Source organism: Pyxicephalus adspersus, chromosome 1 (assembly GCF_032062135.1).
Source record: "Pyxicephalus adspersus chromosome 1, UCB_Pads_2.0, whole genome shotgun sequence".
Classification (NCBI taxonomy): Eukaryota; Metazoa; Chordata; class Amphibia; order Anura; family Pyxicephalidae; genus Pyxicephalus; species Pyxicephalus adspersus.
The window spans coordinates 47444699-47466796 of NC_092858.1; the positions used below are offsets into that span (position 1 = coordinate 47444699).

General features: G+C 39.6%; 1 protein-coding gene across 1 annotated transcript; it reads right to left on the reverse strand.

Moving 5' to 3' along the window:
• Positions 1 to 5139: 5139 nt before the first annotated feature.
• SERP2 (stress associated endoplasmic reticulum protein family member 2) lies at positions 5140 to 18429 on the reverse strand. The gene is made up of 3 exons (XM_072410144.1): positions 17684 to 18429; positions 10580 to 10652; positions 5140 to 5563 (listed from the first exon to the last, which is right to left on the reverse strand). Exons 1-3 carry the CDS (start codon positions 17765 to 17767, stop codon positions 5523 to 5525), a joined length of 198 nt encoding a protein of 65 aa, XP_072266245.1. The 5' UTR covers positions 17768 to 18429; the 3' UTR covers positions 5140 to 5522.
• Between the last annotated feature and the right edge of the window lie 3669 nt (positions 18430 to 22098).

Genomic DNA, 22098 nt, shown 5'->3' on the forward strand with positions numbered 1-22098 from the left:
ACATAGGGAATTGTAGTAGCGGTGCTATTTCAGTAAAGAGGGAGTTCCAGCCACTCATAGGCCCCGCATTGGACTGTTTTATTGATGCAGGGAATTGTAGTAGCGGTGCTATTTCTCTATTTCTATTATAAGCTTGTTCCAGATTGAATGTTAAGCAAAACCTCTGTTTCCATATAAAAAAAGGTTTTAAATCTAATGTGAAGGAAAAACTTCCTCAATTTTTCAACAAACTTCAAATTGTCCCTCTGTGTATTTGGGTTTGACACCCCTGGTCTAGTAGAATGTTGCTTAGCATCAATACTTTGTGCAAAGGCATCGTGAAGCTGACCTCTCGGGGTGCCTTTACAGCACTCTGCATTCACAGTGTATCAATTCATAGAGCATAGAATTATCATTTTAGATGTGTCTTCCAAGTTCTGCACATTCATATTACGAGGATTACGAGCTCTGTTGTGTTGAAGAGTTCCAGAAAAACTTTTTGTTGCATCCAAACAATGTGTGTCCAGTTACAACAGTTATATCAGCAAACAACCTAATAAATAAGAACCTGTAGGAGCTGAGTTTGGTGACTTTGTGTGTTGATAGAACAAGCTAAGGTGGACTGTGGCCTAACCAAGAAAAGCTGATGTGTCTTCCTGCCCTGGGTGCTGCCATGTAATTACAATTACAAAGGGATTGATTGGACTGTCAATGGAGGGACACAAACAAACAACAAAAACAATGGGATCCTGTTTACTTACAGTGATCCACAATATCAAAGTGTTACAAAATGTTTATCTGTACATGGTAGATTTATTTTGCTAGCATGTCTATTTTCTATGCTAGTTGTATAGGTGTAAACAATTATGTGTTACCATTTGATTCTCTGAAGTGGAACACCTTCATCTTATGTAGCTTCAGCAAACTAAAGTATTGGTCATGATTAGAATGCATTGAATAAAGGTGCTGATTTTACCAGTGAGACATAATTCATTTCCAGCATTAAGCCTAATCTTCCTATTGATACATAAAAATACTTACAAAATAGCGTCTTTCTTGTGGTATTTGTAACACCAAGTGTTGACTGTAGTTGAAGAAAATAATTATCTAATCGCAGGAAGCATTAGGATTTTACATCTGTATGTCTACTAGCACTAAACATGTTATTACCATCCACTACAAGCAGACACACCTTTTACAGGAACAACAGATCACCTACAAGCGTGAGATAATTAAATGCTGTAAGCTATAGTAAATAACCCAAGAAGTCACATCACAGTTTGTTGTTTGTAGAATTCCATCTTCTGCCGAACTAGTTTTATTATTAACTAACTCCTTCATCTGGCATCTCATGAGTAATAAAAGATTCTTTATAGTGTGCCATCATAAATGAGAAATAACTTGTTTCACATTCTTACCTACTGACTCACAGCTAAGCCAATCAATAAACAGAGACATTCCCATCCCTACCTGTTGTTGTTTCATACGTGCTTCATAACTGTTTTTTAAAGCGAGATGTAGGCCATCCTGGATGTAGGACACCAGTTATGATGTAAGACATCGGACAAGATGTAACACACCAGTTATGATATAAGACATTGGTCATGATGTCAAACATTGAACTTGATCTATCACACCAGTCATAATGTAACCTATGTGATGGCCATCATGGAAGACCGTGGTCATGATGTAACACGCCAGTTGTGTTGTAAGACATTAGTCATGGTGTAAGACATTGGGTATGATGTAAAACACTATGATGAAGCCACCGGCGTGATGGTCATGATATAATACCCAAGTCATGATGTAATATTATTGTTACACAGTATTTACATAGCACCAACATATTACACAGCGATTTACAAACTTCATAGTCCTGGAGGAAACCCATGCAAACACCGGAAGACCCTACAAACTCTGTGCTGATAGTGTCCTGGCCGAGATTCGAACCTGAGACCTAGCGCTGCAAAGGCCAGAGTGCTAACTACTGCCCCCATGAATGTGTGACATGATGTGCTTTTGATGGTCATGATGTAAGATGGTGGTCATTATGTAAGCCAGCGGTGTCATGGTAATGATGTAACACACCAGGTATGATGTAGGACGTTGGTCATGATGTAAGACATTCGACATGATGTAACACACCAGTCATGATGTAAGTCATTATGGTGGTCATTAGGTGGTCATTATGTAAGACACTAGTGTAATGGTCATGATGTAGGATGTTGGACATTATGTAGGAGGACACCGGTGTGATGGTCATGATGTAAGATGGTGGCCTATGTATGACTCTGGAGTGATGGTCATGATATAAGACAGTGGTATTATGTAAGACACCGGTGTGATGGTCATGATATAAGACAGTGGTATTATGTGTCATGATATAAGACAGTGGTATTATGTAAGACACCGGTGTGATGCTCATGATGTAAGATGGTGGACATTATGTTGGAGGACACTGGTGTGATGGTCATGATGTAAGATGGTGGCCTATGTAAGAAACTGGAGTGATGGTCATGATATAAGACAGTGGTGGTATTATGTAAGACACCGGTGTGATGGTCATGATGTAAGATGGTGGACATTATGTAGGAGGACACTGGTGTGATGGTCATGATGTAAGATGGTGGCCTATGTTAGACTCCAAGGTGATGGTCATGATATAAGACAGTGGTATTATGTAGGACACCAGAGTGATGGTCATGATATAAGACAGTGGTATTATGTAAGACACTAGTGTAATGGTTATGATGTAAGATGGTGGCCTATGTAAGACTCTGGAGTGATGGTCATGATATAAGACAGTGGTAATTTGTAATACACCGGTGTGATGGTCATGATTTAGGACAGTGGTATAATGTAAGACACCGGTGCGATGGTCATGATGTAAGATGGTGGACAATTATGTAGGAAGACACTGGTGTGATGGTCATGATATAAGATGGTGACTAGATCAAAATGAAATCAATAAACAGAGACATTTACGTCCCTAACTGTTGTAGGACACCAGTCATGTAAATAAGATGTAAGACGCTAATCGTGATATAGGCAAATGGTCATGCTGTACGACAATTAATGGATACAAACTGAATAGTAGGTAGGTTCTTATACTATAGTTTTTATACAGGAGGTTTGTGAATTGCAACTTGTGTGGAACATTTTGTGAATTGTAACTTGTTTGGAAAGTATAGAACACTACAAAAATGATATATTTAAGTTTTTGATGAATGTTGCTAGGGAGAATCACCTAGTTAATAATGTTTTGGTTAATTTATGCAACTGTTGAAAAGGCCTCACTGCTTCTGCTCCTTGCTCATTTATGTAATATCCTGCAGCAAGACTGAAGCTGCTAGGTGGAGTTGTGAACTCCAAAGGCAGAGGATCCCAGCACTTTAGCATTATTACCCTCTTATGTTGAATAATACCCTTTAAGCCACCCTCCTCTCCATCACAGGCCTGTAAACTATTCATGCTGGGACAGGACCCTGTAATCAGTGGGTAAAGTGTTTAGTGTCACCATGGGAATAAACTTCAGAAAATACAAGCCATCCAAGGGCTAATAATATAGAAGTAGCTGTCACAAATAGATATAATTGATGGGCAAGAGTAAACAACATTTTGCTATTGCTCCTGGTGCTTTGATGGTAGTAAATGAGATCTATGGGACAGCACACTAACTCAAGTCAACAATAAGCTGTAATGTGATGATTTATAATCAGAAATTTAGTTCTCATTATGACCACAAGGAAACATAATAAAACATTGCAATAGTGAAGGTCACAGCACTGTGTGTTCAATGGCTCTACTAACTGCCCCATCAGCACCACAAACATTTTCAACCAATTATAATGGTAGGTAGAAATCTATAGTGGGTCAAAGCACTTACATAGAGCTGATCCTGCAATAGGCCAAGATAGATTTAAAGTGGTATTTAGAATGGAGGACAGCACTTTACATGTAGGATGTTATTCCATAAATGAGTGGCTGGCAGAGAATGCTTAAATATATAGCCACGTGTTCACCAAGTTTTATAACATGTAACCACCTAATTGTAGGATCTGATGTACATAAGGTATATTACAGCCTTTGGTAAGTAGAGACTTGGTAAAAAATTCAGGGCAAATAATTATGACAATAATTCTTCACGTCTCTCTTTAACCCACCACAAAGAAAACCCCAAGCCCAACAAGGATATATAGCGCCTACAGACTGCCAATGTGTCTAAGTATCTGGCTTTAGATTTTACATGTTTATTTCTTTTGCATTGTCGCGACTGTTATATTCCAATATTGTACTTCATATAGACATAGAGACCCCTCCATGTTACCACTCAAACTTCAATTTATCTGAAAATAATGTTGAGGCTCACTTTTATGTGTATATATACATATATATAAGATGGATAAATAGATAGATAAAACACATATACAAGAGCTGAATTACTTGTTATTTGGCTTTCTGTCCATCCAGTCCTAAAACTGCTAAAACAGTTCTCTACAACAGCACAACCCTATCTGGCAAGGGAGGGAGCTGGGTAAATGTTTACAACTCTACCCTGTTATTGGACAGGTAAAAGAAAAGCAGCACAGTGGTGAGCTCATCTCTCAGTAACTTTGCTCTCTTTGCCTATCAATACGATCCTTGAACTACAGCACAGCTGACTGGCATCTTGTGCTGCTTTTTCCTCCCCTTCTCTAAGCTTTTTGGTACAGAATGTACAATTGAGTGTAATAGGCTGATACCATGTCAATTTAGGACACTTCCTCTTCTTGTATGATAAAAATACAATAATGCAAAATTAAATTATGTATCTATGATTAGAAATCCATTCGGCCATTTTTATCTGCCCAGACAACTTTAATTGACTGCTGCCAGCTATAAGCAGATATACAACATGAACAGAATATTAGCAGAACTGATATTGGTGATGCAGCCAGGCACACGTGGCAGATGTGCTCCAGGAATGGAGTGCCAGGAGAGTATCATCAGCATTAATCATTGTTTCAGTTTATTGGGGTCTATTGATAAAACATCCCTGGTGGAGAATCTTCCACGTCTATGTGTTTTAATGTTAATAATGCATTCTCCACCATGGAATGTCAGACACTAAAATTAGATTAGTTTTCATACCATCACAAAATTAGGTAAAAGATAAAAACACACATGAATACATTTTCTTTATTTCAAAGAAAATACATAGAACAAGTTTTTGCATGTAACATCCAGACCAAACAAATTTTCTTTCGCACAACAGCATCCATGTCTTGTAAACAGATTAAAAAAAAAGACATAAATAATAAAACAGAGTCAACCAATGTGGTTCAGCTGATGTATATATAGAAAAGAAACAAGTCCTTCCTTGGAGCAGAACTTGAAGTGTTAATGCACCAAGATTAAAATTATGAGCTTCCATCTTTTCTTCAAGGTAAACTCTGTAGGCACAAAATAATTAATGGGTTCTCTAAGGTTTCCACCGACTCACAGCTGTGGCTTTGTCCATTATGAGTGCTGACGTAAGGCAAGTGTCCCGGCTCTTCTCATTCTCACATGCCCATCCTGATGCTCTGGATAATTTGAAAAATTGCTGAAACAGAAAAGGGTTCATTCCAGTCAGCACTGTCACAAGTCGCCTAAATATCCATTAAACCAAACAAAATATGTGCTTAAAATGCCAAAATACCAAGCTGATTTACTTTAAAATGTTTATACACCACAAAGTAGGAGATTTGTGTTGTTAAACTGAGCTGTAATCTTTAAGTCTTTATATTTAACAGGCAAACCTAATTTACATTTTCCTTTTATATTTTGTGGTTTACTATCTTATTTTGCTGCATTAAATGAAATATAAAATACACAGATTAATACAGCTATGTGATCATTTATAAATCATTAAATGTATTAAAAAAATTATTTATAAAATGTATATAAAATGCAACTAGTAAACAACAGGGAACAAGCTGGGACATGGAGTGGGAACGGGAATGACCCTGAATGCCCAGTGTACTGCTGCTCATGCATTGTCAAATCAAATTTTCATTAGGACCTGAATGGACACACATGCAAATCTTTAGCAGGTAAAACAGTTTCCTTATATGCTTTTTATTTGTGTACTGAAATGTTAGCCTAATGCTTCGCTTGCAATAGACTGTGCTTTGACTCTGGAGAGAATGAGTCTTCACTTTGCCAACCGACTTAGATACTTTACGATCTGAGCTGCCATGACATGAGCTGCCATGACATAATTATTGCTGGGTGAGAATGTGACCTCCAAATAAGACAGTGCTATTCACAAGACCCAAACACTTTCATGTTAGGAAAAGAATGTTGTTTCAACCCCGTGTAAATGTTAAAATTGCAGTAACCGCTTAGCTGCAAGGGGGCTGGATGGCCCACAGTTTTCATATTCTCTATGGCACTTTTTCCTGGTGCCAAACTCTGCTATTTCCCATAATCCTCTGCTGCCTCTGTACAGACATGAGAAGGTCTTACATGCCCTTCCCAGAAGTGCTGCCCCCACATCAGCATGGGAAATTGGGAGCAGACAGCTAGGGAAGTACATAACATTGTGTGATTATGTATAGAGTGTGCATATTCCAAAGTGGTAAAATTTATTATAGGGTATATTGTATGTATTTCTTACCCTGCATACAATATGATACGTTTACCTGACCCCTGCACTATGTATGTTACATACTTGTGACCAACATACTCCCACATACATATCTAAATTGCATGCTTCTGACCCATTGAAGAACAAGTCTAGGGTTTATCAAACCATGTTCTTTTAACCCTCTCCCACTTTTTGTCAAATTTGGCCACACCAATATTCATTCATAATGGCCACATAAATATTCTCACAAGGATCGTTCACAATCCTATTGATGCCCTGGAGGGGAAAACGGGGCTTCCACAATTCTGCTGGGACCCATCAATTTTTAGTTATGGCTCTATTTTTTTTAACATGCTATATATTTTTGTCACACTTCACATCTAGGTAGGCAGCACATTTATTCCGTTTGGTATATCACCTGGCGGGAGCTGGAGGACTTATTGGGGAGTAATTCAGCATTATTATCCCAGTCCAATAGGTAGGGAATAGGTGCAGAAAGCAGTAAAAAAGGTAAAACAGTTCACATCTATGTATTTACACTGTGTATTTAACAGTTTGCCTGGAATGTTTTAATAATTTGACAAAAGTGAAAGCCATGGGGATCCAGAAGTGCAACATTCCAAGGCACATAATCATGGTACAGCAATGATTGATGTGTGTCATACGACAATCTGCAGTAGCAAAATAGGCTGTAGCAAGCCCCAAAATGTACAGTTTGTAGGAACTGTTCTGTTACTTTATTTTCTCGAGTCACCTCCTAAGAAAACATCAGCTGCTTTGAGCCTGACCAGTAAATAGGAAGTTTATGTGCAGCTTTCCTACCACCATGACAATTGCACAACGTTTTCTAATAGAGGTATGGATATGCCCAGTGTCTATATAAAGCTGTTTTCAAAGAGGATGCTTTGTGCTTGCCAAACACCCTCTCTCTCCCTTTCTTAAAAAGCATGTACTTTTAGCTATAGGACATGTAGACTGGTATCAACATAAAATTGAACTTGCAAACTCATGGCAGGACTCCTTTGGCATTTAGCAAACCAACTCAATTATGTATAGTTTTGTTGGTCAAGCTTTTTAAGCTGGTTAGAAAGAAACTGTAGTTGGGTGGTGGCCCCAGCATTGTGACCCAACTCTTCAGTAACCATGAAAAACAGGCGGGTGCTTACTGAAAAGTGCTGGATGATGAGCCCGGCTAAATGGGACTGGATGGAAAACTGATGGTTGTTTTTATTTTATTTTTTTTTGTCAATTTAAAATAAAAAGTAAAAACTAAAGAACTGTTGTGTCTTTTACAAACAGAATAATAAAATGTGGGTTAACTGTAATGGAATGGATTAAAAAAAAATGAAATTTTTTTTTAATTACAGAAAATAACAATTTTTTTCAATGGCTCACATTACAAAAAAACAGCAGAATGATTGTGTTTGGGAGAAGTTAGAAAGGATCATGAATACCAAGTCTGAGTTAATTGCAGTTTCAGAAGTTTTCAGTTGCCCTGTGACAAAGCCAATGTTGAGTGTAGAATGTTCTTACATAAGTGTACAATGCCAAAGTACAAGAACAGCAGACTGGGAAGGTGCCAGGAAGGTCAGCTGCTTCAGCCGTCTGGTAAAATAGACCAAACTGGATATCCTGTTTAAAGACTGATATTCTGTTGTGTATATAATCACACAATAAAATCTGACTTTGTTTACTGGAACATTATACCACAAAATCCAGCATTAATGTTACATAAAGCTGTACCCCAAGCAATATGTATATCATCAACCACTACTGCAACAGGGCGGCTTGGTTAAGGTCACTGAGCTTTAATACACCCCGCCTGCTGTTTGGAGAATATAGTAGAAGCAGAATACAGAATTTTTATATCCTGCTTACTCTGATTTCTTCTCCTTTCAGCATATTCTATGGCAGCAGATCCTGATGATCTTCTAGAGCTTTATCCACACTCCCTCAGTGATCATGACCAGGATATTACATGTGTGTTTAATAAAGATATTTCTAGAACTTAGCTTTTAGGAAAAGTGGAGTTTAGCTTTCAATAGTATTGGTGGCCAATCCATGAAAATCTGACATGGTGCATTTATTCTATATTGATGGACTATACTGTAGATCAAATCTCCACACATTTTGTAATACAAGAAACGCTAACACTTTACTTTTGTATGCTACCTGCACATTACCACTTCTACCTCACTTCTAACAGCGGGGTTACAGATTTTAAAACCCAACAAGGTAATTAGTGGCATATTACAAATATGTGATGGAGCTCAGGAGGTTGGTTCTCTCTGAGTAAGTTAGGTCATAGATGGTTAGAGGTCTACCATTGACTTCTGTTATTGTTTCTGAGGATAGCCCTGGAATAAGTAATCCCCAGCCAAGCTTTTCAATGAGTTATTATATTGGGAATGGTACCTCCTGGTGACAAATTAATCCAGACAGCAGATTTTGAAATCTATGCAAAAAACAGTCAGCTGTGTTTAAATCAGACTGCTTACTCAACTTCCTCAATAGTATTCCACTGCAGCTTTCTGAAGCCTGTGCTCCATAACTTCCTCATCCCATCAATCAAATTGCATTGCAATTTAAATTTTTACAGAACACCCATGGGGATATTTGGTGAGTGTATCTTACTATGCGTGTACAACCCCTATAGACTTCCATGGGCTGTATCCTGAGGAGGAATATGAAGGTGGACCAGTCCTACAGAGGTCTATGGGGCTGTAGTGTGTCAGCAAAGGAAAGGACTGGTGATGGTAAAATGGAAACAAGAGCTCCATATCCTGGTAAATATTCAGCTGTGGAGGGGGATAGTGGATCAAGTCAATGTAAAGTTGGAGGAAGGAGAGCAATTGTTTTACTGAGGGAGTGTACAACATTTATATAAAATTATTATATTCACAACCAATTTTTTTTTTGATCAAGTAAATATAAATATTTTATATTAGGGGTTTGTGTAATCTGCATTCTGTTTGCATTTCTCTACAGGTGTCTCTGATCTTTAACTTTCTTCTATTCTGTATTTGACCTCCTCGGCACCACGGGGTTCCTTTTGCACTCACACTGACTTGTACTGAGAATAAAGCAGTTTACAAGTTCTGATCAGGCAGGGTTAGGTCATCCCATTCAAGATGGTCCAAAATCAAAACAAGGAACATAAGAATGAAGAAGATAGCAACGCCCACAATGCATTGTGAACAGGTGAGTATGAATGGGGTTTAGTTCTGGGGTTTAATGACTGCAGGCATTATTCTCTACTACATAGACAAAGTGTTGCATTCACTAAAAGCAATTCAGACTCTGCATAGACAAATTTGCATTTTGCAGCAATGAAGAAAAAAACTCTGCACTATTCTGGCTGCAACTTCTAGATGCAAATTAGCCAGGATTCAAAGCTAAACTCAGGCCTTTCCTTTCATTATTTCACAGCTGTACAGGATCCACTCCTGTACAAATGTCTTAATCTGATTTACCATTTGAGTCACCATGTTACAGTGTACAAAAGAAGCTGCATTCATTGAATGTCCAGCATCACCTATATTCTGGGCATTTCCACCTTCTCCAAACTTTTCATTCATTGGATTTGTGAAAGTTTAGCATTTTGGTGTTAACACAGCTTCTTTTTTCAGGAACTATTGCCATTCACCAACCATGACCTTCCTGCATTGCATATAGAAGCTAAGGAACAAAACAATCATGTCAATGGGTCAAAAATAAGTTATGCCATGAAAATAATGTAACAATTGTGATGGAAAGACGGAACCAGGAAAAGCAAAATATCAGCAGATTACAAATTTTGTTTGAAGGGGTTAACACCTAAAAAGTGAAAATTAGACTTCATTTGTAATAAGTCCATGAGGCTCATTCCCTATGTTCCCTAACTTCTACAGCTACTAAAATATGCATTCATTAATTCTTAGTAGGCTTAGCATTCAATTTCCACTGACAGCTATTGATGCTATGGCAATGTTCCTTGCTTTGTATTCATACCTGATCCACAAACAACAAACACAAACAGTGCCAGGAGCCAAGGTCCTACAGGGTATTTTTCTTCTTGCGGCCTCTAAAATGCAGAACAAAAAAATGTTTAGGGTAGAACTTTGACATTTACTTTTTGTGTTAGGAATTCATGAATCTGTGTGTGTCACAGTATATGTTTTTATGTGTACAATGCTGAGAACATGTCACGTTTCCATCTTGATTTAAAGAGCAGTACAGAGACTAGAAGGTACGTGCCTATGAATGTGTTCCTACTGCGCATATTGTCATATCTGGCTGCTTGGACATGAGAAAAACAATTGTTTTAGTCTATCCAAACCAAAGGGAAAATGTATTGTAATTGCATGGACCCACAGCTTGGCTTTTAAGCAAATTGAATAATGACCCATAAATACTAGATAACAATAATAATTTCCACCTGTGCGATTGGACACTTCGGGACAAACAGCAAGTTGCTGCTGTATACCTGGAAGCAGCAAACTACAATGCTGGTATTTATATTTGCATGTGGGGAACTGCGATGCATCTGACACAGTTGTGGTAAAACTTGGTTGGGACAGCAGTGGAGACAACAGCATGTTACAACTTCCATGGGTCTGAATAGCCATGTCAACATACATTAAACTCTTGCAGTCTATAAATATACCACGCATATATATTCAGCACAATCATATTCTAACAACAGATTTTTGGACAAAATTTCAATTGAAATATGGGGCTTCTTTTTGTCAAGTTTGAATACATTGTATTGTTATACCTATCAAATATAAAACAAGTGGAATGTATAAAGAATACTTTAATCATACTGATTTAGTCAATCAGAAAGATCCATTAAAATTGATCATAATTAAGATCATCCTGTTAATTGAAAATACCACATTAATTGAGAAAAGACCACATAGTGCATGCCTAGTGTTATACTTTTCAATGTTATTGCTATATGGGAAGAAAGAAATTCAGGCAGAGCTATTGACTTCAGAATCATTAAAGTGAAACTTTAAACTAAAAATCTGCATGTGAAGCTCAGTGTATAAATTTGGCATATGCCAAGATTATGCCACCACAGCTGATCATAATGTCCAGATACTGGGACGTATGGCTGTTGCTTTGGCAAGTAAAAGTTCTTTTTTAAATGGCAATGTTGAGGATTGGTAGAGCTGGACATAGCCTATGTATTAAAGAGCTCACATAAATATGATAAACTAGTTATAAAGTGAAGGCACATAGAAGCAGCTGTCTTCTATGTCCTAACTCTGACCATAGGCTAAGACATTTTGATCAGGCACAGCCCCAACACCTCCAGATGATGTTAGAGCATGCTGGCCTCCTCTCCTGCACCCCATACATCACCATAATGGGCTCCTCTCCTCACTGGTCAGTAAAAATGGGACACTATTGGGAAAACAAAGCAGTTCAGCATTTAAAGTTGGGGGAGCAAAACTGGCTGAAGGTATCTTCTTTGCAGTAAGCTCTTTGTGACAGGGTCCTCTCCTCCTGTCTGTCTGTATTAGTCTGTCATTGGCAACCCCTTTTTAATGTACAGTGCTGTGTGATATGTTGGCGCTATACAAATCCTGTTTAAAAGTAACCTGTGAAATGCAAATGCAACTTTCAACTACAATGGAAGTGTTGATTGCAGCTGGAAGTTTAAGTTGTCATTTATCAGGCTGCCACTGGTTATTACCTAGCTGGAAAGTTTTATAGTAATACTTAAATTGGTAAATGCTTGTGGAACCATAGCATTGTACCTATGAAAGCCTACATCCTAGGGGTGTCATAGTAACATGATATGGCCTATAATTATTGGTATACCGTCATGGAATGATGAGGATGGATGGATGCATGGATTCTATCATACAGCCTTTCAAAGAACAGAAGCCTTGTGAAACCCAAACTGTGATGAGGAGTTTACAGAATACAGGATCAATAACCTTTTTGGCTATCTGGAAGGGTGATAGCCTTCCCACTGGCCAGCAATGTAACAGTGATATTCTTCCCCCTTACCACCATACTAATTTACAGTGAGCTGTTGATATAGTAATTATAGCCGGGGTTCCCTGAGATTTGAAAGTTATTTTAAGAGGTTTCCCCATGTGAAAATGTTCAAGGAACACTGTTCTAGGAGGATGATGAGGCAAATAGTACAATGTAAACTTTGGTCAGGATTTATCTCCGAACATCTCTTCAGATGTAAAAATACACCCCACATTACATGTGAGATAAAACATGATATTATATTATGCATTTTAATAATAATAGATAATAATAGATAATTGAATCTAGTATCTTGAAAGATTTGCTTCATCCAATAAATGACATCATGTCATGAAATCATGAGGCTATATCATTCAGTCTTCCAAAGCTCAAACCCTCTTGGGAAGCCTTCCAAGACCCACACTTTGCTGGGATGGTGGTTATAGCAGTCAGAATCTATATCCTAGGGGGACGATGAAGCTATAATACAAGTAATATTCCATCTATAACAAAATGGATTTCAGTGTGGGATTACCCCCTACAAAAAAAACATGTTATGATTACAGGAAAACACAGCAGATAACTATGAGGGGGTGCTGAGAAGTTCTTGGCTTTGCCCCCTTTCAGATGAAATAGAAAATGAGTGTGGGGGCATATGACAGCCTAATATCTTAGTATGTAACTGTGCAAATATCAGGTCTTTGTGATTCTAAACAGTTTTTTCTTTTAGTGAGAAGCTGTGATGGCAGAGGCACAAGCAAGTTTCACGTTGTTGGATTTACGGGCCGTCATGAAGTTTTTGTTTCTCCAGGGAAAGTCAGCAAAGGACATTCACACTGAGATGTCAGAAACACTGGGGGAGAAGTGTCCTTTCTACAGCACTGTCAAAACCTAGATATCTCATTTCAAGACTGGGCGCTCCCCAACCTCAACTGACCCCGCAACCTACGATGCTGTCCATGAGCTGAATATTGAAGGGAATATCCGCAAAAAAGATAGCCCAGATTCCTGACATCTCATGGGAGCGTGTTGGATTTGTTATCACCACTATCCTAGACATGCCCAAGCTTTCAGTGAAGTGGGTGCCGAAATGTTGGAACAGTGATCAGAAGAAGGAAGAAGTTGAAGCATCCAAAGCCATTTTGGCCATTTTGAAGCATCACAGGACTGTGATTGAGGATGAAACCTGGCTCCACATCTATGATCCTGAAACCAAGGAACAGTCAATGGAATGGCGCCACAGCGGGTACCCGTGGCTGAAGAAGTTCCGAACCCAGAAATCAGCCAAAAAAGTCATGGAGTCCGTTTTCTGGGACAAAGACGGTATTCTGTTGGTGGGCTACCTACCTCAGGGCTCTAGTATCACCTGACAGTATTATGCTAACCTCCTGGTCCAGCTGAAGGAGGCAATAAAGATGAAATGCTATGGAAAGTTGACCAAAGGGATCCTTTTTTTGCAGAACAATGCACCTGCGGACATGTCTAACGTTGTGGCTGCCAAATTGAACACCCTGGGTTTCAAATTGGTCCACCATCCCCCTACTCACCTGACCGAGCCCCTTCAGACTAATATTTGTTCCCGAATTTGAAGAAACACCTGAAGGGGCAAGGTTTTGAGGACATTTCTGACGTCAAAGATGCTGCTGAGAGCTGGTCTGCGGCCAAACCAAAGGACTTTTATTTGAACGGTCTAGAAAAGCTGCAACTAAGCTGTACCAAGTGCATCCATCAGTCTCAGGGGGGAATACGTTGAATAAATGTGTTATTTCATAACTCTGGCTCTCTTCTTTCTGGGCAAAGTCAGGAACTTCTCAGCACCCCCTCGTAAATTTGAGAGTAAAGCTAAAAATATGTAACAAGTTTCTTCCTCTTTATAATTCATGGTGCATCTTATGACTACCCAGGTGTAGACACCAAAGAACGTGTGAAGTCAACAAGTACTTTGCATTCTGGAGAAGTTGCTGATTGCTTGCGCATCATGTATTTCAGCTAACACAATTCTTCTAGATATGGGCAGTCACTGCTGATGGTTTTTTATAGCTGACTCTTCTAATTCTACAGGGATTTACATCAGCAAACTTCTCATCCACATCAGGGTCACAAAATAAATAAATTGATTATAACACTGGTAAAAAAAAAAAGAATCAGATTGTTTTAGGGAAAACTTTGTTTTAGTGTCAGTGCAACAAAATATTAGTCCTTATTGGAATGATTATTGAATACAAAAATCTAAAAATGAAGAATATATTTCCCAATTTTGGGATCCTCACATATATCCATTCTGTTAAAGAATCTTATGTCCTCCGATAATTGGCTTAATATCCAGTCTTAGGACACATGCATCTAAGTATGGCCACTGGAAGTAGAAAATTACTGGCAATCTAATGCCTTCAATACCCAGGGACAGATTATTAATATTAATATTGTTATTAAACAGGATTTATATAGCACCAATATATTACACAGCGCTGTACATTAAACAGGTTCTTTTCATTACTACAGAAAGGCTGATATTGCTGAAGTGGTCAACAAAACAGAAATGCCACCAATTCTCCTTTCTATAGGATGTTAATTTTCCATATTTCCGATTATCACACCTGTTGTATGCTTAGTTAGGGTAGCCACAGATTAGAAGTTGGGAGATATTTGTGCAGGATCTGACATAAGCTTCACCTCTGGTCAGCAGAATCTTCGCTTTGCCCCTTAGAAAAGGGAATTTTCCTTGTCTCCAACATGTTGGACATTCTCTGTGCCATATTAAGGACCTCCAATCAGCAAAGCAATTTAGTATTCACTCCTAGGTGGTCAGAAAGCACCAGATTCAGATCTCACATCGGTAGGATGGTTTGTATTTATAAGAGGAGAGGAAATGGGGGGTGTTCTTTACTCCCATACTTCTTGTCCTAGTGTGACAACTCTGCAGTAGGGTTGTCACCCTATTGTACCTGAAAGAAGTTATCTTCTCGCCATTTTCTTCATCTCCCCTCAATAAACCCATATCCCCAGCTTCAAGTTAGTGTTATGTTAAGGCGTAATAACTTGTGTGCTAAGCTTTGCAGATTGACTTTTCAATTGATTTGATCTGTAAAATCACATCAGTAGAACAGCACTACATTCACAGCAGGCTAAATAAAGCACTTTGTGTACCTCTGTGAATTGGCCCTTCAGAGATATGAGCCAGGGAAGGCGCAAACAAGAGAAAAACAGCTTTATGAACTCCGCCTCAATGATATTTATTTATATAACAGAAGACAAAATAAAACAAATGAACATATTTTATATATATTTTCTTTTATTATGTAGATTCTTAAAATCTACATGACATATTGCGCACTCCATGTGTCCATGCTAAGTCACTACAATATATCCAGTATTTTGGGTAAGGGGGGAGCATGTCACCCCACCCCTCCCATGATGCAATGCTTGGACCCGGGTCCAGAGAGGGGAAGTCATAACCACTTCCAATCTCATTCTCTTCCCCTATTCCTAGTATGTGGTCAGATACAACTCTATGTAATCAAACATAGCTAAAGCCAAAACTTTAGTTAGGTTAGAGAGGTAATCAGCTCAGAGCCTCGGCAAAATTTGTATTGCTGTCTGCATCCCTTCTGGTGAGATTTACTCTAATAGTCCTGATGGCCATTGTCACCTAAAATGAAAGTGGAGAGAATACACAATCTGCAACCGGAACAGGAATAGGGAGGAAATCTTCCTGTGGAGATTTTCGTCTTTGTGGATATTAACTTACTTCTTATGTAGGAAATGAACAGAAATCTCCCCAATGGGACACAGATTGGAAACAAAGAAAGCATACAATGGGTTTTAACCATCACAAGTTTGTTCTTCAGATACCTTCACATAGGAAGCCCCCTTTTCCCATCACATTACAAAAGTTGTGTCCTGTTTTGTTTTGTGTTGTGTTAAACAGCCTATTTGAAGCACACATCACCACATCTAAAATGAAAATGCTGCGTTATATTACAGCAGTACGAGTTATATCGCAGCACTACGAGTTATATCAAAGAACTACGAGTTATATTACAGCACTACGAGTTATATTACAGCACTATGAGTTATATCGCAGCATACATGCATTTCAGAAGTGCAGCTATTTACTATAAAAGGCACCTTGGTGGTTAGAGTATCCGTAGTGTCATGGTGTTTTTGGGCTCATAGCACAGAGTAGATCCATCTGTCACATGCTGGAAGTCACAGCAATGATAGGGCCATTCCCTAACATATCCGTGTGCATGGATCACGTATGTACTGTACACTCTATAGGATATCTTATCACTAGGACATCAATTGACTGCTGTTGTGGGACTCCATGTGAAGATGCTGGCTGCTTGGCTGTGTCTCTCTGCCTTTATTGATCACTGAGGTCACATCCCTGATCCGACTTAAGACAGATGCAGACCTGCAGATGGATCAAGTGATCCAGGGCAGCACCCGGCAGGTGGCATCTTGCCAGTCACTTACAGATTTTTATTCTATTGATCTGGCACAAGAAAATGTTACATGTAGTGTCCCCCTAGATGAAGTGGATGGTTCACAAGCAGCAACTTCACCACAACCTCACTACCTGTCTGATCATAGCCATAGGAGTCTGGAAGACACGGGATCATCATGACAGCCAGGCTACTATCATTTCCAATCAGGGGTCACCAATATGGCAACCTCCAAATTAACTGCAGTGTGGATTCCATTACAAGGGATGGGATCTGCCAGAATCCCATAAGTCTTAGTGACAATGATATCTAATGCAATGTCCAGTATGATCAATATAGATAAGTCACTGCATGGATTACGGGCTGCCCATATAAAAATAACCTGGCATTTATTTATCATTATTGGTGTCACTACAAGTCCCAGCATGTCTGATGTGCCTGGTTATATTATACACTGGGGATGAACATGCATCTCACGTGTATGGTTACTGACATCATGTATGTAAAGTACAGAGATCTGCAGCTGGCAGCCAGAAATCTCATGTCTAGTAACAGATCCCTGGTTGCTATGGGTTACAGCAGTGTGCTGCCCTCCATGCAGACAATGGATGCTCCATGCACACACATGCACCTCCCAGATGGATGATGAGGATGATGGCAGGCTTTTCCTCACCAGCGTCTTGGCCACGTTTCCTCTCTGGGTGATGTTCTTGCTGTGCTTCTCATTAGCCATCCGGATCCTCTGTTTGGCCACCATGGTGTGTGTGCGGAGGGCAGAGAGCGGCGACAGCCGGCCAACCACCAGCTACAGCTCCCAGCGCCGGCTGTCAGGACGCGTCATGACGTCATCAGCACCTGTGCCTCGCCGTGTCCTCCTCATGCTGGATGGGGGGGAAGTGACGTATGGGGGGACCTAGCACTGTGTGCCTGCCATAGACAGCTCCCCAACACCTGTCATAGGAGAGCCGGCACCCCCTGCATACCTCTGTACGTGCAGCCTCCGGCTGTAATACACACTTCTACCTAAAGGGGGGGGCTAATAAGAAAATGGAGGGGACACTTACACCCCCGGGCCCCTTCCCTCTCCTCATAACTTAGGTAAAAAGAAACTGGAAACAAAATTACTCTACCAACTCTTAAACTTACAACATTTTTACCTCATATAAAAGGTGGCTAGTTCTTTTATGTAGTCTGACACTTCCGGGTGTGTCGGACTCTTCTATCCCCCCCATGTGGATTTGGGCTTCTGAATCCCCCCCTTTTTTAACTGCATTACTGGCTGAGGCACTAGTTCTAGTTATTCCCATCTAAAGGGATGCTGAGGAGGCCCTTTGTGCTGTAGCAGCATCCTTCTCCTTTTCCCCATGTGCAGCCTTTCCTTGTTTTAATCCCCGGATCTCCCAGCAGTGCTGCTTGGGATGGCATGAGATGTGAGGATGGGGATAGTATTTTTATGCAATCACATCCAAGTCAAACCAAAGCTGTTGGTTTCCATAGCAATGGTACTTACTGGGAAGCAGGCAATGACAGATAGTTATGTGGGCTGCTGTGATTGGACGATGCATGACATGAGAAGTGTTGTGATAGGTGGGTAGGATATGTGCTGCTCTTCAGTTTGGAACTTGATGTTTTTTTTCCTCTTTTAACTGTGTAGTAACAAGCTGCTGGTAAGGGTGCACATCAACCTGACCTGTACCTGGTTAAAAGCAGGTAAGTACGTCTGGTGTTTTTTATTATTATTATTATTATTATTATTATTAATATTATTATTAATAAACAGGATTTATATAGCACCAACATATTATGCAGTGCTGTACATCAAATAGGGCTTGCAAATGACAGACAGATACAGAAGGAGGAGAGGGCCCTGCCCAGAAGAATGTTGTACAGTCTAGGATTATTAGCTATAAAAGTGATCACTCAGACACAAAGGATACACTTTCATCAGTGAAGCTGGGTGATCCAGCAAACCTGGAATGGATCTGGTCCAGGATTTGCTAACAAATACCAAACTACTTTTAAGAAATCCATTCCAGGTTTACTGGATCACCCAGCTTCACTGATGAAAGTGTATCCTCGCCAGCCTTGAAGAACTTTAATAAATAAATAAATATGTGTCTGAGCTGTGATCACTTTCATAGCTAATATTTCTAGATTGTAAGCTCTTCTGGTCAGGGTCCTCTCCTCCTCCTGTGTCACTGTCTGTATCTGTTTGTAATTTTCAACCCCTATTAACCCCCATGTACAGCGCTGTATAATTTGTTGGTGCTATATAAATATATAATAGTAATAATAAAAACCAGATGTACCTACCTGCTTTAGCCAGTTTACAACAATTGTTATACAACATGATTTATACACAAAAGAACATATCTCCAACACAGACACAAAAATCCCAAGATTTCGGCAAAAGTTTTTGTCATTTTGATAAAATGCATTGGAATGCACTAGAATGCAAAGACAGCTTATATGGCTGCACCATCTGCCTTCAAAATGCCTCATTACCTCCCTGGTGGTCTGAATATTAAGTATTTTCAAATGTCAAAGCGGTACATTTAAAAACACTTATTATTTTAAATTTCCCGCCTGGCCCCGCCTCCCAGCGGCACGCTCGCACATCCCATGCCTGGCATCTGTGTCCCCAACATTCACACGCCAGGGACGGCAGGCAGGCATCGCTAGGCTACACAGATGCCAGACGGGCATCACTAGGAGAAGCAGATGCCGGGCATCGCTGGAGGATGCCGCAGGAACCACTGGAGGACACAGCAGGCACGTGGGGACCAGGTAAACTTTAAAACTCGCTTACAATTCCACCCCGAGTGTAGTTTGGGGTTACCACTTTTGGGACTGACAACCCTGAGCCACACTCGGGAATACCACCAGGGAGGTTAAGTAAAAAAAAAGATGGTAAAAAATCATAATAAAAAATTACCTTACTTTCTGGATTCAGTGGGCTTGTCTAGGTGAGGTGTTAAGGGGGTTTGAAAAAAGTGAGGATCTAAAATCCCACAAGAGCACACTCCTGTACAGGGCAATAGTGTCCTCACAAGAATCAGGATTCTGGGCTTTCCCTCTTTGAGGTCAATGACAAGAAACAGATAGAACCCAGCAATAAAGGAAGAATTTTAAAAACATTTTATTTTTGTTTAGTGCAACACCTTGACAACATGACACCCATATAAGCTTTCTATTTATATCAAGACTGTAGTACATCAATAGATAAAATGTCTGATAAACGGCTCAGGGCTGATAAAGGAAGAGAATCTGGCTTGTGTACGGCGTTCATCATCTGTCATTTCGTCCTCTGTCCTGGCGGATCCATGAACAACGATTGAGGAACAATCGAAATAAAAAAGTAAAGAGGAGAGAGCGCAGCAGGGTGTCACTCCATCATCCTTCCCCCTCCCCTCTCCATAGAGCAGAATAGCGCTGTATGTACATTGCACGTTCATGCATCAAGGATCTCACAGCCTAAGTCTGGTAAACAAAACACAATTCTTGGCAACCAATTGGCTGTGGACTTTTAATATTGGTTTTAAGGATTTAGTCATAAATTAATGACTCAGGTTGAAACTACTAACAGAATTGTATAACTCTCCCCCTTCAGAGTAAGCTGAGGAACCACATAATAAAGGATGCAGCAAGGACATGCAGGGGGTGAGCTCACAAATTCAACTGGCAGCCCAGAATCGCTTTTTATGGGGTCTTAGACCTCTTATAGAACATTTGGGTGACAGGCACCTGAAAATTTGCTTCAAGAACCACAGGTATGATACCTATCAAAAAAAGAAGAACAGGAAACCTCCAGAGTCACAAACCCATGAGAGTGGGGCCGTCCTAGGTAACTTGGACACCTATTTCTCTTAGATATTTTAACTTGGCATGCCAGGTATTTGTTTGTTTAGTGTCAATAATATGTACTGTATTTGTTATTTAGTGTTATAAATAATGGATATGTTTCCTTTTAATTTGTTACATATACAGTATGTGTATCACCCCATAAGTAAGTATAAAAAAAGAACTGAAATCTTGATCCAGTCAGCACACACACAGACTGTGAGAACACAATTCTGTTCATGTCCTTCTTGATATACAGAACTTCTACCTGAAGATCTGGATCACTGTTAACGTTGGTTGTGTTACCTAAGTATCGTTCTTTTCAATAGGTTACAAAACTTCTTTGTGGAGAACAATTGTTCTGCTCTGAAATGGGGCAGATACATTTCTCATGCCGACCTTCAGCGTGAAAGAGAACCAAAAAAGTGGGCACTATCCATTTACAAAGGTAAAGGCGCAAAACCTGACTCTTGAATCATTGATAAAGCGAGTTTCTTAGCAACGGCATTGAGCTACCAGTGATAATAGCAATATAAACTCAGCCACTTAGTCTAACTGTTCTGTGAAAACCTTGGCAGGCTATAGTACGTGAATATTTTATATCTTGTGTATCGTCTTGTGAGAACTACTGGCAGATCATAAATCTGGTGGTGCTTGATCCAGGTATTTCTAAATTAATTGTGTTTTATTTTTGAAATGCTGTAAAATAGAAGTCAATATTTCCAGGGATATACTGTATACTTACAAAAAAAGAATATTTTTATTAATATTTTGATGGATTATTTTTAAAGAATAGGTGGATCGCTGTCCTTGACCCCTCTTCAATCCAACAAAGAGCACCTAGGTTCACATATGTATTCACCCATTAAAGAGTAGAACAAGTTCTCACCAGGGCTGTGTTGATATGAACATGGTTTCAGAACAGTGCACAAAGGTGATGGGTTAGTGAGTCACTAGGGGTATTTGTATGCAGTTCTGAAAATAATAAATGCAATTTCACAAGCAATACCCCTTTCACTACTTGGTTGGGTTTTATATTCCTCTGCTAAAACAAGTCTCTTTCACTTTTATCTCATATCTCTTTATGTCTCTTATCATTCGCAGACATGGTACAGAAACTCTAGATCAGATGTCATTACACTGTAAGTGGGAGTCCTGAACCCTGTCTTACAAGAACAGCATGCTGACACTCAAGGACTCACTCACAGATGACCCACATTGGTCACAGCTTCCTTCTGATTGTGGGAC